This window comes from Euleptes europaea, chromosome 3 (genome assembly GCF_029931775.1).
Source record: "Euleptes europaea isolate rEulEur1 chromosome 3, rEulEur1.hap1, whole genome shotgun sequence".
NCBI lineage: Eukaryota > Metazoa > Chordata > Lepidosauria > Squamata > Sphaerodactylidae > Euleptes > Euleptes europaea.
The window spans coordinates 69,354,282-69,373,191 of NC_079314.1; the positions used below are offsets into that span (position 1 = coordinate 69,354,282).

Sequence of the window (18,910 nt, forward strand, 5' to 3'; positions counted from 1 at the left end):
TTGGGGAAAGGCTCATGGAGGACATGCCCTGATGGAAGGGCAGAAAGCCTCTTCCCAAGTGGCGGGGGTTTACACCTAGTGGCCCACATCCGGGTGATTATCCCTGTACCGCCATCCCTCAATACCCACAGCGAGACCGCTGTGGGTGGGCTTGTACGTCCTCTGCATTGGGGTCGGGTGACGTACCTGATGCTGCTCCCATGCTACGCCAAAGCTATTGCAGCTGTTTCCAATCAAGTTGTGGCCGCATAATTTCCAACAAAGTTTATCCAATCCAAGTTCTCAACCTATAAAGCTTTTAATAAATGTTTAGTAGATAAGTGTTAATAAAGTTTGAGTTGTTGTTTTTTAACACATTGAGTGAAGTTTCTCCACAGTAGGCCCTGGGTCTGCAAATGATCTTCTTTTGTCTCATCAAGGTTTACACTTGTAGGACAGGGATCCCTAAAGGTCAAAGAAGGTGTTACATTTTTTAACAAGTTGGGTTGGAGTTTCCCCACTTCAACTCTCTCATGGCTCAATCAGATGGCAATTGCTGGAAACTAAATTCCCACAGGGGTCCAATTCGAATCAATGCCACTCCCTTTCCCTCACACAGAAAACTTGACACTACTTGTTAAAAAAATGTAACTTCTGCTTTGGCCCTAAGGAAGGCAGGCAGTATCCTACCGAACACCATTCAGCATATTTTTGCATGTGTTGTTACTGGGATCATTCCAAAGATATAGTGCTGATTGCTTTGCATTACCGGCCCCAAATCTTGTGTTCTGTAGACTTTCTTGAACACCCACCAGTTCAACTCAAGTCCTACTAGTCATTTGCAAGTAGGGAGCCGATTATTTGACAAGCTGTTCAGATATGTCCAAATGAATTAAAATCTGGCTGTTTGCATGATTATGCTTTGGAACTACCTCCTCAGGGAGATTTGTATGTCTCCCTCTATTGTTGTCTTCTGCCAGTGGGCAAAGGCTTTTTTGTTCTGTTTGGTATACCCCAATTACCTGTTACTGGTTTTGTCTCTGTTTTTCCCCTCTTATGTCTGTTTATATGTTTTTATTGAATGTTGTATATATAATTTATTTTAAATGTTTTTAATGTTGAAATCTTTTAATATTTGACGTTTGTTGCCTTGGGAACCCTATCTAGGTGGAAAGGTGCCATACAAATGTTTTAAATAAATAAATAGATAAATATTTAAAAGTAAAACATGAGGGGTTTTTTACTGCTAGTTTTTCTGTGTGACTTCAGTGTCTGCCTATGAATCCTACTAATTTTGTGACCATTTCTTGTTATCGCACCTTGAATCGATGTCACTGGCTGTGTGGGCACAAAAAGCAGGCAATCCAATCAATTTAATATTTGTCAGAGGCTGTACCTTATTGGTAGAGCATCTGCCTTGCACACAGAAGGTCCCAGTTTCAGTTCTAGCATCTACAGCTAAAAACATCAGGTAGTAGATTATGTACAAGACATGTATCTGAGACCCTGAACAGCTGCTGCCAGTCAGAGTACACAATGCTGATCTTAATATGCCAATGAACTGATTCAGTATAAGGCAGCTTCATATGTTCATTTCAAGGAAGCATCTGACTGTGCAGGTAGAAGGAGGAGATTGCAAGAAATTCCCTGCTTCATAATACATTCATGACACTTCGGTGATCCAGCTATGATTCATACGCCACTAAAAACATGTGCCTCAATTTATCAGTCAAGAAACTTTATTTCTTGAACTGGGTGAATGAAGCTGCAAGCTCTAATGACCTGGTTCTGGAGAACAACTGGCTACTGTGAGGGCACAAAGCTACTTGAGAGACATGCCTAATTTTCTATAAACTGACTCTCAAAGGATGCAAGAAACACACCTGTCCATAATCCTTCTCTAGTTTTGTTTTTTGTTTTTGTTTTGGGGGGGGGGGTTGTTCCACCACTCTAACAGATTAAAACAAGAGATTCATTGATGTCTTTGTTACTTTCTGGTGATTATAGAATCTGTTATTGTGCACTAGAGAAGAAATGATGGATCTATATGGGTCACTGCCATGATCAAATTCAAATCTTTGTTTTTAGTAAGAAATCTTCAATTATCTACTAAAGACAAATACCCACAGGATCCATATCTACTCAGATTATAAATTTGGATTTAGAAATGAATTTATTTCCTTCAAAATCAATTTCAATTTATAAATCAGTCACCAAATCAATTTGATGTATACGTATACTTTAAAACTAAGGATGTAAATAAGCAGTCAGCTGGGAGTACAAATAATTGCCTGTCTCAAGAAGTATGAGTTATATACTTCTCCTAGTTCTTATAAAATAAGTGGTGTGAAACTGAAATCACTCTGAAGGCTATTTTGCATTTTTATTAAGTTAAGACACCCACTACTGATATGTCTACCATATAAAAGCTTTTTAAAAATAATTTTATTTATTGTGTATTTTTCTCAATCCAACCTGTTAAACCTTCTCCTCTCCATAGTATCAAGTAGCACTCTTCCCTCTCTCTACATTCCAGACAGCCATGTCTCAGTTTTTGTTTCCTTTTATTTTTCTCTGCATCTCATACCACTCTATTTTCTTTCTGCACTATTACCTATTTTTCTACCCTCTCCTTGTGTGTGTGTACACACTCCACTGTTATATTATCATACTCCATTGTGATTACTTACTATTTTTATGTTCCAATAGCTTACGGTTCCTTCATTCTCCTCTGTGTTTTTCTTCAGTCCCTTATTTGATCTACATCTACATCTACATCCCCTCCCTTGTCATCTCTACTACTCAATAGGTTTGGTGGAAATAGCACATAAGACTTTCACTCTCCCAGAAACTTAAACACTGAGAAGAGATTCAGATACAGGTGCATGCCTGCCAACAGGGAACTAAATGAGTGCAGACTTTACCGCACATCTTTGAATCGAGAGAAAATAGGAACACATTGCAGGCATTTTCCTGTCTGCCATCTCACTTTTGATGGGCTTGATTGGCAATATTCCTACAAACAGAAAGTAAAAGGCTACAAACAACAACTACTTGATTTCCCCCAAAAAACCCACATAAAGTCAGGGATTAGCAGAGAACAGCTTATAGGCTTTCTCTCATACAACTCTACTTTTAAATGAACTATGGATGTGTCTTGGCCAGGGCTAGATCTTGTGCGGATTTTGGGGGGGGGGCAAGTGCTCCAAGCGCAAGGAGATGGGGGTGCCAGAACGTGTATGAAGAGAAGTGCTGCTGCACCATGGCACGGGCACAGCTGCCTGCCTGCGGCACAGCTAGTGCATGCACCGCAAAGAAGAAGGAGTAGGAGTTGGTTTTTATATGCCGACTTTCTCTACCATTTAAGGAAGAATCAAACCGGCTTACAATCACCTTCCCCTCCCCACAACAGACACCCTGTGAGGTAGGTGGGGCTGAGAGAGTGTGACTAGCCCAAGGTCACCCAGCTGGCATCATGTGTAGGAGCGGGGAAACAAATCCAATTCACCAGATTAGCCTCCGCCGCTCATGTGGAAGAGTGGGGAATCAAACCCATTTCTCCAGATCAGAGTCCACTGCTCCAAACCACCGCTCTTAACCACTACACCACACTGGCGGGCATGTAGCCTTCCTTGTTGCATGTGCCGTGCCTACAGCAGCTGCGCGTTTGGCCAGGCGGTGGGCGAGCATGTCACAGCAACTGCCCCTTTGGCCACCATCGCCAGGCTCCAGTGCACGTGGCACACACCCTCCCTCCTTCCTGCCCTGGGTGCTTCTTTGCCCAGCTCCGTGCCTGATCTTGCCCTGTGAGAAGTCAGTGTGTCACTAGGTTATCCTCCACTTCCTATAGGAAACCAGTACCCCTCCATGGAATAACTGTCAAGGAATCATGCTCCCCATAATTCCTTGCTGCTGCCTTCTTTGGTTCAGGCTTTGGCCTAACTGCTTCTGATATAAAACTCTGAGAGCATCTTGGGATGCAAGTTCTAAATTTACAGCTGTGAGAATAGTTTCACTTTTAAGAGATAACGCGCAGCTGGCGCCGTTTATGGTGCCTCCTTCCTGAGTCCTCCCTAAATTGAAGGTCAATTGGTTACCAAGGAAATAACTCTCCCAATTAGGCCCTTATCTTGTCACCTGATGGGTTCCAGGTGATTTGTGTTCCTGCAGGCACTTCTCACTTCTGACCCATCAGAGGCAACCTTTTGGTCAGTGTTTGGACATAACGTTAATAACCTGGTTTATTGGCATTCTCGGAACCTGATTAAGTCTTATGAGCTCACCCCACTTGGGTTTTGGGAATAAAGATGGCCAGTTTAGCTATGACAAGTGTGTGGTGTCTTGACATGCATGCGGCATGGAGGCCCATCACCCTCTTGATCTTTTGATGTCTTTTTAGGGTGGGACTCTGCCAAACTGAACCATTGGAATGACTTACTGAATGCTGGAACGCTGTGCAGTTCCATTTTGGGAACTGGTAACATTTTGTAACTTGCTTATGCCTTTTTGCCAAGTTTGAACCAAAGAAACCGTACTGTGTAGTTAGTTGCTTAAAAGCTTTCTTGTTTTGTTTGCTTCACCTTGTCTCACAAACTCTTATCTTTCTGTAAGCAGCAGAAACTTTTAAATAAACCTTTAACCTATTCCTGCTTGTAGTTCTTGACTTTAAACGGCTTCAAGCTCTAATTCTAAGTGCCTTGTTTAAGTGGGTCTGCTTACCAAACTCAAACCCTTTACTTTTGTAGCTTCACCTTGCTGGCAGCTCTATTCTGTAAGGTGAGCACTAGTTATTAATTTGGTATCAGCAGACGGAGGCTGCTCTTGCCCTCTGTCTAGGTTGAAGCTGGATAGTAAGAGCTGGTGGCAGGCTACCTACTGAGCAGGGAGGGTTTCTCTGCTCAGTGTTTTGTTAAAATGTGTTCTCGCTACCTGCCGCTAAAGAGCAACCCAGGCGCTCTGGCTCCAGCATTCCTCTACAATAACAATTCAAATCTTAATTATTTACCAGACTGGAGAATACAGGGGAAAATGTACTTAATTGGATACTTGGCTGTAAGACTTCAAGTAGCAATACCTTTAATTTTTTATGGTACATAGTATAATAATAGGTGTTGCATACATGATGATGGTGGTGGTTGTGATGGTGATGATTCAGCCAAAAGAGCAGCCTTCATTTGTTGTCCCATAATATATAGTCAATCTCAAGATGTGAAGTGATGTCACTGCACTGAATTTTCTCAGCTCCTCTTCACTGACTTCTTTCAAGGATGCATAACATCATTTCAGACACTGAGATTTATTAGATGTTGCCAAAGAAAGGAAAACACAAGATGCAATACATGTTGTCTTGTATCTAGTTCTACAGGCAAGTCCTGTGACCTGTGAGAGAGGTGAAAGACAAATGTGTACGCGAAGAGAGGTTGTCCTTATCTTAGGGTATTGGATAGGTAGAAAGATTGTATGATATAGTGGCATATACTAGATCATTTTACAAATAATTGTCTCAGAGTTTCCATTCAGTTCATGCATAATTTTCTTCTTTTGACAATGAGATCCCATTAGGTCAGGGCACTGAGTTAGTTGTCCGCTATACACTATAATGAGAGGATTGAAAAAAATAGCTCTTTTACATTACAGCACATGTGCTTGCTTAATCTTCAGGAAAATAATCAGTTGAGAAAGCAAGATACCAGCTTTTTAAATCCAAGCATTTTTTAAAAGTCTATGAGCCAGCCAAGATCAAGGAAAAGGTTAATCCTACCGAACGGAAGAATAGTTAAAGAAATTAAAATTGCTGATTTATATATGATTGAAGGATCCATCTGTCCTAGAAAATTAACATTCAAAAATGAAAAGCTCCCCAAATTCTAAATTCTTAACTAACTTTCTAAACAATCTAAAATGTATACACAGCTTTTAAAAGCATGCTAAACATACTGTTGAAGGAACCAAGTGGTTGGAAACACTTATATAGATCCCAACTAGTGTTAAGGGTTGCTAAGGAGGCAGAGCAGCAACCATACCGTTCAGATATGTATATTAGAGTCTGATCATGATCCCTGCCTGAAGATCTGTCTGACACTCATAATGAGGAATAAGTTCAAATCTTAGGCTCATGTATCTTTTCCCACTGCACATTGAAGGATGGTATAAGGAACCATGGTATAAGGAATTACAGCCCATTCCTAAGGGGGGTAGAAATGTGGCGGCTGGGAGCGGCACAGCCACAACACATCCACAAAGGCTTCCTGGCTAGAAAAAAGTAAAATAAAAACATTTAGAATATAAGAAAATGGGGAATCTCCCATTGAATTTAGCGAGGCTACACCAGCTATTTTGCTGTCATGGCCCCGCTGCAGTATAATGGGGCATTCCTGGGGCAAAAGGGGTTAGGAAGCTGCCTAAAGGCAGCTCCGCCCCGGGAATGCTTCCCGGATTGCCGGCGCGGGGAGATATGCTGGGGCGATACCAGTGGGGAGGCTATGCCATTATACCAGTGCTACGCTGCCACATTGCTTCTCAGCACCGGCGTAAGTCGGCGTATCCAGCATCCATGCTAGTTTGCATGGCACAAGTGGCATGGACATCAGCATAAGGGTCATGCCAGCTCCTATGGAGCTTCCCCCCCACCCGGATTGCATGGTTAGTCTCTAAGGGAGCAAACAGATTGTATGGATGGAACCCTACTTACATAGGCCCTGATGCACAGTGAAGGTTTTACACATTATAGGAGATGGTGTAACAAGCTTGCTTTTGGACCCTACTATGAGTTAATGCCTATCTTTACTGATTCAAAATAAGAGGCGGGGTAGAAATTAGTAAGGCAATAAAATACACACTTCAGCATGACGTGAACCTATAAAATTACTGTACCAAAGATACAATAAATACTACTACTTCTTGCTGCTTTATAACTCAAATGAGAAAATATAAATAATTTTTTAAAAAATCTCCTTCGTGGAGAAAACATTTTTCTGACATCTACAACCTATAATACTGTATTGCAGCCATTCACAATCATATTACCTACTATCAAGTCAACAACACAGACAGCAAATTTTTAAAAAGCCAGCTATAACGCTTGTTCTCGTCATGTTTCTGGGGTTGCCAACTCCAGTCTAGGAAATTTCTGGAGATTTGGGGGTGGTGCACGGAGGGGGGGAATTTGGGGAGATTTCACTTTGCATCTATGGAATGCCAATTTTTTTCCCCTGTGAAGTTGCCATTTTCTCCAAAGTAACTTACCTCTAAAGTCTAGATATCAATTGTAATTCCAGAAATCCAGGCCCCACCGGGAGGTCTGCAACCCTATCTCTAAACAAATCCAAGCAATATATTGCAATTACATGGGTAAAGTTGTAAAAGAGATACCATTTTTTCCTAAGTAGTCTTGTACCGTTCTGAAGTTGGCAAGTATTATTTGCTAAGCAGTAGGTGAAATTCCAACTGTTCAGAAAAAGTCTATAGGACAAAGGGCATCTTTATATTGCAGAAATGGCCTTGTGACTTTCTTAAGCATAAGGCAAAAAAATAAAGGGAGAAGTGGCCCTATATGATTGACTGCAGAAAATGTGCTGATGATCATTGCCAGTAGTTGGAAATGTTGAACCTGAAAATTCTTTCTACAGTTCTTGGCTGTGACAGGTCAAAGTGTGGAATATTAACAATAACGTATTCATGCTCTTACTGTTCATTAAAAAAAAATCAAACCTAAAGCCACGAATCAGCAACACTTTCTGACCGTTCAGCCACACTGCTATGGGTTGAAAGCTCAAAACACACAATGAATTCAGCAGCATGGCTCTGCTTTTGGCATACAATTGCAACCATTTATTTATGTTATTTTATTTATATCCTGCCTTTCCACCCAAATAGGGTCCCCAGTGTGGCAAACCGTCATTTTTCAAGTACACATATTCTTTCCCTTTACACTTTAGCATAGTGGTGGCCAACCTTTCTGTAGGGTGTGCCACAAGTCAAGTTCAGAGTATGAGGGTGTACAGCTTAAGAGTATATTATAGTATATGGGCAATGCAAACCATTTCCCCCATGCCTTGGTGTGGGTTTTGCTTATACCTTACTGATCCAGGGATCAGGCAGCAACATAGGGAGGAGCTTACCCAATGTTATAGCTTCGCCAGCAGCTCTGCTTATCTATTTAAACTGCTTATACTCTGCCTTTCCAGCTTACAATTCTAAATTAAAACCATCCGTAATAAAATGAAACCCCATTAACCTCCAAGAAAATGCCTGCAGTTCAAACCCTATTAAAAGCCCTAGCAGATAAACCAGCCTTATAGCACCTCATGAAAGTTTCTAAGTATAGCACATACGCTCACTCGCTTCACGTCAGCAAACCCATTCAATGAAGTGAGAACCACTATTGAAAAGGAATGGGCTCTGGTAGTTGCCAGGCAGACATGGTTAAGTGGGGGACAGCCAGAAGGTAGCAGCTATCAGACCATAGCTCCCACCATATTGTGGTTTATGCAATCAAAATTTGAAAGACAGAGTCTGAGACTGTACACAACAGAATGAGGAGAAAGCTATAAACGATTCTGAACAGCAAAAACTACAACTAGCATTGTACAATGGTATTGATTAGAATCATACCAGAAAGCTATCTCCTATTCATCTATAAATGAAGGGATGCTATTCTCAGAAGCAGGGTTCCTGGCCATAACGTCTTCCAAGCTGCTAGAAACTATCAGACTTCAAACACAATTCTTGTAGTGACAGATTACCATCAAGGGAGAAGAGCTGATTCTGTAGACCTTAGAGGAGAAGAAAGGCCTTTCCTTTACTGGGGAAATACCCAAACTATTTAGTGCAGATACATTTTTCCCTCTCTCTCTAAAATTCATTTGCATAGATAACTAGGATGTTTCAGCACCACACATGTTCCTGAAGATTGTTTTTTATGAGGCTCATTTCATGAACTCATCTATAGCACTTCCCTGCACTGTTTGATGAATCAGTTTTCATGAGAGAAGCCACTTTATTATATGCTTACTCAATTTTTCAAGTTTACCATCTCCAGATAACAAAATAGAAAATAAAGTGATAAAACAGAAACTCATTAAGCAATGTGGGTGAAAAGTTTCTTCAGCAGTAATCATAGGAAATCGAAGTAACAACGTATAGATAACTTTTGCCAGTATTGATTTCTGCACTGACCAACTATGAGAAACCAACAAAGAGATATTACATAATTGTTGTAAGTTAGATAATCCTGGTCTTAAAGCACCAATGGATGGATTCCACATCACTGCCATACAGTAGTACAGTTTCTTACCTTTGTGATGGTTTGCCCCAGATGCTATTTTCCCCCACAGTGTTACAATAAATATTATTATTAGCAGTTTTCCTTTTGTTGCTTTCTGTAAGTATCTTTTATTCATCCTAGAAAAGAAATAAAATACACAAAATGAAATCTATTTATAAAGTACTTATTTCCTTATTCCCCCCTCCCCCCCCCCACTTAGTAAAAGTACTTTAAATGCATTTGGGCATTTAGGCAGTGGCTGGGAGCAGCGCTGCCACACAGCAGCCACAGAGGCTTCTTGGCTGCAAAAGGATTTTTTTTTTTAAGAGAGAAAAAAGAAAAGAAAAATAGCTGAAAATCCATCATAGGGTTTAGCGAGGCTACGCCACCTATTTTGGTGGCATAGCAACACCGCAGCGCAAGGGGGCGTTCCTGAGGCAAAAGGAGTCTGGAAACTGACTCTCAGCTCCACCCCTGGGAATGTCCCCCATGCTGGTGTGCGCTTTGCCTTCTAGGATTTCCCTGCCGGCCTGGCAACAATGACGGCAGAGGCCAATGCATCTCTGTGGCTCCCTGGCGCTGGCATGTTCCCCCTCGCTCTGGCATCCGTGCCACTTTGCGCCATGGTAAAGTGGCATGGATGCTTGTGCAGGGTCATGCCAGCTCCTAAGGAGCTTTCTCCCCTCCAGGATTGCAGCCTTAAGATACCTAACAACCATCCCTGGAAATGAGATCCTCAGGTTAGTCACTCAGCAAGGGATCATGTGGTGTGCCCACTGGCCTTACTGGGGAATCAAATGAGATTCATTTCATTTGCTTAGGGTGGATTTTTTGCCCATTAGGAAAATGCTGCTATATTGATTTTAGATGTGCAAGATGCTGAGTCAATAACTTCTGAACAGGAAAGGGAGTGTATTTCCTTTTAATGCTACCAAGATACTACTCTCAAACAAATGTTAGCTGGTACAAATATAATAGTAACATTTGTAGGCCATGCCAGTAAAGCAAGGGGATAATCCTGTTTTATTTGTTGTGTCACAATCTGCAAGACATCAGACAGACATCCATTTTAGAAAATTACAATGGACCCCAGCTCCTCCAGGAGCATGCCTGGCCTTCCTCCTAAATAAAAGTATGCATAACTTGCAATGCAAGCCTAACCAGAATTATGTCCTTATAAGAGCCAAACTAGATGGTACTTTTTTCACAAGTTCGTCACAAGGATTTACAGCCACACTGCAGCTTCAAGTCCCCATAGCAACTCGGGTGTAAAAAGTAAAGACAAGTACAATTCTGATCAGGAGGACTGTGCAACGGGAGGAGGGGCTTCTGCTTTTCCTCCCTCACACTGTTTTTGGCTGTTGTTATTTGCTCCACCACCACAGCCCACACATCATTCCAGCTGCCAAAAACTATGTGGAGGAGAGAAGGCAGGAGCCCTTCCTCCCCTTGCACAGCCATCCTGATCAGAATCAGGCCCATCTGTACTTTTTACATATGAGTTGCCATGGGGACTTGCAGCTGCAGTATAGTTGCAAGTCCCCTTGGCAAACTCATGAAAAAGTAACATCCAGTTTGGCTCTAACTGTGCTGTGAGCCACTGGGAGACAACTAACCCAAACATATATTATAATAATAGCAAGGGAGAAGTTTCATGGGCGGAGGGGGGGGGGAGACACTCCCATTAATGCCTTCTTATTGCCTAGCTCTGTACAGATCATTTCAACCTCTTAAGCATATAAGAACATAAGAAAAGCTGTGCTGGATCAGACCAACGCCCATGAAGTCCAGCAGTCTGTTCATGCAGTGGCCAACCAGGTGCCTCTAGGAAGCCCCCAAACAAGATGACTGCAGCGGCATCCTACAGGTGTTTCCCAGCACCTAATATAATGGGCATGCTCCTCTGATACTGGAGAGAATAGGTATGCATCATGGCTAGTATTCATTTTGACTAGCAGCCATGGATAGCACTAGCCTCCTCTTGTTCTAGTTCCATACAAGTCAAAGGAGAGGTAAAACTAACAGCTCTGAAACTGAACTGCTGTGGAGAAAGAGTAGGTAACAGGTCAGCACACACATCATTTACTAGGCATGCGCAGCCAATGTACAGCCTTTACAGTACATTGACATGTACAGTTAGAAGCAAGTGCCAGTTTTCCTCAGATACAGCCTGAAGAATTACAGAAACCTGCAACAGCGATTTGACCACAGACCACAGGAGGACACAGGAGAAAAATGAGTGTATTACTGTACAATCCTTAGTCTGTAAAACTGCTTAGGTTAGCAATGAAACCCAACACCATTATAGCATGTAGATATAATCGTGTAATGCAGAAATATGTCACAGTAGCATTCTGCAGGTATCATATCACTGTAAACATTTGTCACTTTAAACTCTCATTCAATATCTGTTCTTAAAGAGGGTTTACATTGCATTCCTAAACAGTATTACACTCCTCTAAGCTTACTGACTTCAACAGATTTATAAGGGTGTAATCCTACTTAGGACTGCGGTGTAAAGGCTGAAGAGGTCTTATTACTGCAGCAGCATTTGTATATATCCTTACATGCAAAAACATCTGCAAATGGTTAATTATATTTCCCTTATTGATCTCACTTCCTAAAGCCGAAAAGGGAAATACACTGAAACATTCACCTAGCTCCAAAATAAAACCACTTTCTCTAAGGTCCAAATTGCAAATTGTATTATAATTTCTAACAAGCCACAATAACAAAGAAAGCGTTTTCAAAGAACAGCAGAGGTTACTAATCCCATGTTTGCCTCATACAGCTAATGCATGGGTGTTTCCTGAGGATAATCAATATAGGTGAAATTAGAATAATTAACCAGTTGATTCTACTCTCAAATGCTCAGTGTTTTAACAGAAATAAACTGTACTGGGGGAGAGGTAAGACCTGTGGTGGCATTCTCAAGAAAACCTAATTGGGAATTGGTATGTGGTCCTTATTTGAATAGGACAGGTTAAGATTCTGAAGAGCACCCAATGTAATTAAAAGGTAAAAAGGTAAAGGTCCCCTGTGCAAGCACTGGGTCATTCCTGACCCATGGGGTGACGTCACATCCCAACGTTTCCTAGGCAGACTTTGTTTGTGGGGTGGTTTGCCAGTGCCTTCCCCGGTCATCTTCCCTTTACCCCCAGCAAGCTGGGTGCTCATTTTACCAACCTCGGAAGGATGGAAGGCTGAGTCAACCTTGAGCCAGCTACCTGAAACCAACATCCGTCGGGATCGCACTCAGGTCATGAGCAGAGCTTGGACTGCAGTTCTGCAGCTTACCACTCTGCGCCACGGGGCAGATTAGGGATGTAAAAATACTTTCTGGTTTAGTTCCTAGTCTGCTTACCAGTGGCAAGCAGGGAGCTGATTTCTTGTTGGCAGTTCAACAACGCATGAACTGCTTGAGCCTGTTTGGTGGATTACTCTCCACATATATAAACAGTACAGTGCAGTATAATTGGCATTACTTCACACATGCATGTTCTCACAGTCTCACACACATACATGTTCTCACACATGGAGAGACTTGTCATCATTGCACAATGCTTGGCAGCAAATTGTTTAAATAAAGAGTGAGAAAACCAATGAGTCAATTGGTTAGTGGTCATAAATAGCACTATGTGGTGTTTTTTTTTAAGTCTCACTATTTGTCAGTGGGTTGGATCCAACCAGCTTTTGTGCTGGTGAAAAGGAAGGCGGCATCCAGTTTGAACACCCAAAAAGACTATATGGACCTGCATGAACAAAAGTAATGTGGAACAGGGGCTGTAATATGGAGGGGAAATGTGTGAAATTGAGTGAAAAGCTGTCAGGATCCAATCCCATGTTATCATGATTATTTCGTACATCCACAATCTTATGGGTATTGTTCCCAATCCATGTATCATTTTATTGCCTCACTGAATGCAAAACTCCACCACTACAGACACAAAGCTGTTCGACAACTGTTCAGTGAGATGGCAGCAAGGAATGGAGATTCCAGTGCTCAAGAGTTAACATGGCTGTCAAAAACAGTTTGTTTCCTGTCAGACATGTTTCCCATGATGTTCACGGTATTTCTAATTGTAATGGTAGCAGTCATGATAGATTGCTATGCATTAATTTAAACAGGCATTGCATTTACACTCCTACTCTATGCCACAAAAATGTAATTTACAAGCTATTTCTACCAAAGTATGCAAGTTTTCTGTTAAGGAACAAAGACACTAGAGACTCTATACAGTTCTCTTTCAAATAATGTTGACTATGTCTAATACCTGCTGTAGGAGGTATCAGAAAAGAATTATTATTTTTAAATTCTTCATTTCATACAATTAATTGGTGAGGACTGGGCTCTAAGCCAGCTATTTCATTTTCTAAGAGTTGTAACATCTAATTTGGCAGCATATGAGAGTCCTGGAGCTTAACTGAATGCTTTACAGCTGTCTTAAAAGTACAGAGAGATACCTATTTTTCAAATACGCAAGACTTTATACGCATTTCAATAAGAATTCTAATTAGTCAATGTGATTAGCAACAAAGCACCTTAGAGTTATAATTGCCAAGATATTTATTCAGATATTTAGCCGATGATAACGGAACAGATAGCATTGTTATTTTAGAAACTAAGGTTTCAATTTAACAGGCAGAATGTTAGTGTAACGAGGAGTAAGAAAACATAACAGTGCAATGAATTGTAGAGAGCCCCCCCCCCATTAGCTGTAGCAAAAACAATCACGAGTACAGCGGCACTTTAAAAATGTGAAAAACTAGAGTGGCATAAACCTTTTGGGATTGCGATCCAATCCCCCAAAGTCATGCAGTGGTGCCTTAAATTCGCAGCTACTTTATATATAGTCAGGTACAAAGAAAAGATTGTAACCTGAGGAGACAAATATCTATGGAATATGAGCAGTAAGTCAGTAAGTCGGTCACACATAGGGCAAAATACAAAGAAAGCTGGAGACGGACTAAATATTTGTGATAATAAATCTTCCTTGATATGCTAATTTTGTATTCCATATTTATTTTTTTCTACTTGCAGTTTTATCGATGATTTATAAAAACACATTGTGCAGGTTAACACAAATAAAACAATCATACACTATTTAAATCAAAATGATTGAATAACATCACATGTATTCTGTCTCCAAATTTCCTCTAGGCTCCCAACACCCACTACCAGCCACAAGATAATGATTCACTATGACTCCAGCCTCATAGAATCCAGGCTCTACTTAGGATTGTCAACCTCCTTCTTTTTATATATATTGTGACATTTAAAATTTAATCAAATCAAAATATAAATTTAACTATTTTTACAAAAGCAAAATAATGGGGGAAAGAGGATTTGTATTTCATTTTGGAAGGAAGAAAAAGATACTAAAGTGGGGGGGAGTAAATGGACGGTTCTCCTCTTCATCAGGCCAGACTTGATCTATTCATCATCATTAAGTATAAACTTATAAACTATTTGCAAGCTTGAATTAGGTTTACACCCATTATACATAAATCATTACCAAGAATAGGGTTACAATTAATGAAGTAAATAACACCTTTAGCAAAATATGTAATTGTTTGCTCTTCCTGACCATTTTATGTAATTTTCTGGCTTAAAAACTTGTTATAGAAGGCCAGCTAAACTGATGAACGGATGTTGTTTGTAGTAATATTGGGTTTGTTATTGGAAAGGTTATAGCAATCATCATAGTAGTGAACATCTGTGCACATTCTATGATCAGACTTAATATTGCTTTTATGTTTTTGAAGGTCCTATGGCTTCCTGTCACAATAGAACTCATAACGTTTCCTCAAAAGGTTTATACTGAGGCATCCACACAGATTTAGCCTTGCCATGAACTCCTTTTCATCTCCAGGGAAAAAACACCAAAAATAAATAACAGTAATGAAGGTAGAAAACCAGCAGGGGTCAGGGGGCTATTCAGTGTGCCACATGGAGTGATCACATGTATGACTATCTGCCTGCTGGACAGAAGTCATGGGTGTGCTCTTGGTGTAAGGAGTTCCTGGCTCTCAAGGAGCAGGTTCATTTTCTTTACACCAAGGTAGCTCAGCTGGAGGAGCTGAGAGGCAGAGAGAGAGAGATGGGCAAGGATTCTAGGGCAATAGTCTCATCCCACATCCCAGTCCCAGGGTGACGGCTACCTGCCAGTGACGGATGATGAACTTTTGCCTGCCTTGTGCAAAGGTTGCAGATATAACCTGTCATTTAGATACTTTTTTAGATAGTGCTGGGGAGGAGCCAGTGGTCATGGTGCACAATGGCACCAACACTGTTGAGAAGTGTAGTCCTGAGGCTCAGGAAGCCAAATTTAGATTGCTAGGCAGGAGACTAAAAGCAAGGACTTCTAAGGTAGCTTTCTCTGAAATGCTACCTGTTCCACATGCAGGACCAGCTAGACAGGCACAGTTGGGGAATCTCAATGCGTGGATGAGGGGGTGGTGAAGGGAGGAGGGCTTTAGATTTGTTAGGAACTGGGCAACATTTTGGGACAAGCTGGGCCTGTATAAAAGGGATGGGCTCCACTTGAACCAGACTGCTGGTGCATAACATTAAAAATATGGCAGAGCAGCTTTTAAACTGAACTGGGTGGGGGGGAGTCAACAGAAGCTGAGAAGCACCCAGTTTGGGCAGGCTCATTGCAAAGAGGATTGTCTACATGGGGATGGAGTAGATACAAAAGGAGATGATGAAGGAAAGCAGAATAGCTTCTTAAGGATGCCTAAGGGCATATGCCAGGCAAGTCAAAAGAGAGTGACAGTGGAGGTGTTTCTATGCTAATGCCCAAAGTCTCCAAGCGAAAATGGGGGGTTGAGTGCTTGGTTTTAAGGGGAAACATAGATATAGTGAGCATTATAGTAACCTGGTGGAAGTGACATAACCAGTGGGATACAGTCATTCCTGGACACAAACTCAATAGAAATGACAGGGAATGGCATATTGGAGGGGGTGTTGCTATGTACATCAAGGAGGGCATAGTGTCTAATCAACTAGAAACCATAAAAAGGGCAGACTCATCCACAGAATCCTTGTGGGTGACAATACAGTGGTCATTACAGTAGTAGACTATCAGGTTAATTCCACAGTGGGTAGCTTTACATACAAAAAGTTGTACTTAAACCTAGTTACTAGTTACTAAAAAGAAGAAATTCTTCTTTCAACATAGATGGTCACATTTGCTTTCGTCTCTTAAGTCTAGAAACAGTAAAACCTTTTGGAAGGATATTGCAACCCCAGCTTCCTACAACTCTCTTCCCGATGTCAGTATCCCTCCCCATGTTTGGGTAGAACATTTTTCCAAGTTTTTCAATTCTCACACTAACCATGTGTTTAGTTCTGATGAATCTATGCCCTTAACTTACCCTAGATGGCCAGCTGTAGATGTCGAGGAAATTCTTGAATTAATAGGTAATCTGAAACCAGGCAAAGCCCCAGGTCCTGATGGTCTCCCGGCCGAATTGTTTAAGGCATCTCCTGATTGGTGGGCTCCACTCCTTGCCAAACTATTCACATCTATTGACCTGTATGGCATATTGCCAAACTCCTGGCTAAATTCAATAATAATTCCTATTTTTAAAAAGGGTGATCCAACTCTGCCTGATAACTTCTGTCCCATCAGTCTTCTTCCAGTCTTGGGTAAACTGTACGCGAAACATCTAGAACAGCGACTCCTTAGCTGGGTAAAGGAAAACGCAATAATAGGCCCAGAGCAAATCGGCTTCCCCAAAAACAAATCAACCTTGGACCACTGCCTGGTTCTGGCCACAATTGCAGAAAAGTACATGAAAATGGGTTGCAAGAAACTCTTTGTTGCTTTTATTGACCTAAAATCTGCCTTCGAGTCCATTATCAGAGATAAACTCTGGTCTAAGCTGTCTAGTATGGGAATTGACCCTCGCCTTTTATTCCTTTTAAAAAAACTTCACTCATCCACAACATGCCAAGTAAAATATTCTTCAAACGGTGGCCTTACTGATAAGATCCCATTTAATAAGGGTGTGAAGCAAGGTTGTATACTTGCTCCCCTTCTTTTTAATCTGTTTCTTTCAGACCTGGCTTGTTCTTTAGAGCCTATTAATGGACACCCTCCTAAATTGGGAGGCAAAGCCGTTCCTATTCTTTTATATGCCGATGACACCGCTATTTTATCCTACTCTAAAATCGGACTCAAACGCTACTTAAGTGCGTTTGAGGAATACTGTCATCTAAATCTTCTTAAAATTAATTACTCTAAGACTAATGTCGTGGTTTTTTAAAAAAAATGGTCGCCCACCAGCTGGCATATTGGTCAGGCCAAAATCCAACAGGTGAAGAGTTTTAAATATCTCGGCATTACTTTTAACTATAACCTTAAATGGGCAGTTCATAGATCCAGGATTACCAAACTTGGGAGAATCTCTTCAAACCAACTGATGTCCTTCTTTCTTTATAAGGGAACCAGTATGTCCCCGCCACAGTTAAGGTATTCAACTCCAAAATCTTACCCCAGATTCTGTACGGTGTACCTATCTGGGCAAATGCGTTCAATCGGGACTTAGAATCCATTCAAGCTAACTTTTTTAGAAAAATGCTTGGGCTCCCTCGCTGTGTCTCTTATTATGCTATTACCTCTGAACTTGATCAAAGCTTGTGTGAAACCAAGGCATGGCTGCTAACCATTCGTTATTGGCTTAAACTGTTTTTTAGAACAGAGCGTGGTTCTCTGATGTCTCTGCTGCTAAAAGAACTTCATAATACCTCCTGGAATTGTTTAATTCTGTCTAAAATAAGATCATCTGGAGTCTCTGTGGAAGACCTGGCTTTAACTAGTGAGGCCCACATTTTTTAAATTGTTAAACAGCGTTTCTTGGATATGGAGCGTCAGACGTTACTCCCCACTCAACCCTTGGTCTGCTCTCCAGCAATGTTGGGCCTCAAGAATTTAACCAACAATATTCCCCATTATTTTCATACGCTGGACATCCCACCCCTCCGCAGAGCCTTCTCTCTTGCTAGGGTTAATGCCTTTCCTTCAAGGATGCTATATGGAAGGTATCAACAAATACCAATCCAGGATAGGACTTGTCCCTGTGATACCTATTCCCTGGACTCAATTGATCATATTCTGTTGGTCTGCCCCTTATATGAAACACCCCGTGGGAAATGATTAAAAAATTGGCTTCTTTCCAAATATCACCTATCTACCCAAGCAAAACGTCAATTTTTATTAAACGATTCCGATCCGGAGGTTACCTTAGATGTTGCCAATTTTCTAGTGGATGTGATGAAAGTTCAAAAAGCCCAAAGTTTGTAATTTCTACTTTTGGAATTTACTGGCCTATGTTTTTATCTTAATGACTGCATATTTTATGTACCTTTGTAACAATTATAATATTACTTATGCCATTAAAGGTTTTTTTTTTTCAAGGTTTTCAAGGGTAGCCGTGTTAGTCTGTCTGCAGTAGTAGAAAAGAGCAAGAGTCCAGTAGCACCTTAAAGACTAACAAAAATATTTTCTGGCAGGGTATGAGCATTCTGAAGAAGTGAGCTGTGGCTCACGAAAGCTCATACCCTGCCAGAAAATATTTTTGTTAGTCTTTAAGGTTAATTTCAGTTCCAGTTCCAGTGCAAAAATGAGCACCTGTATGAAAATGAGGATTTAAGCGTAA

At 41.1% G+C, this 18,910-nt stretch overlaps 1 protein-coding gene across 2 annotated transcripts in view; it reads right to left on the reverse strand.

The window, feature by feature from the left end:
* TAFA2 (TAFA chemokine like family member 2) overlaps window positions 1–18,910 on the reverse strand; it is a 163,767-nt gene that overhangs the window by 45,723 nt on the left and 99,134 nt on the right. For both annotated transcript variants that reach the window (XM_056847151.1, XM_056847152.1), the window contains exon 2: window positions 9,275–9,381. In XM_056847151.1, the coding sequence (XP_056703129.1) occupies window positions 9,275–9,380 (106 nt within the window). In that variant the 5' untranslated portion in view covers window position 9,381. The remainder of the gene's footprint in view (window positions 1–9,274; window positions 9,382–18,910) is intronic.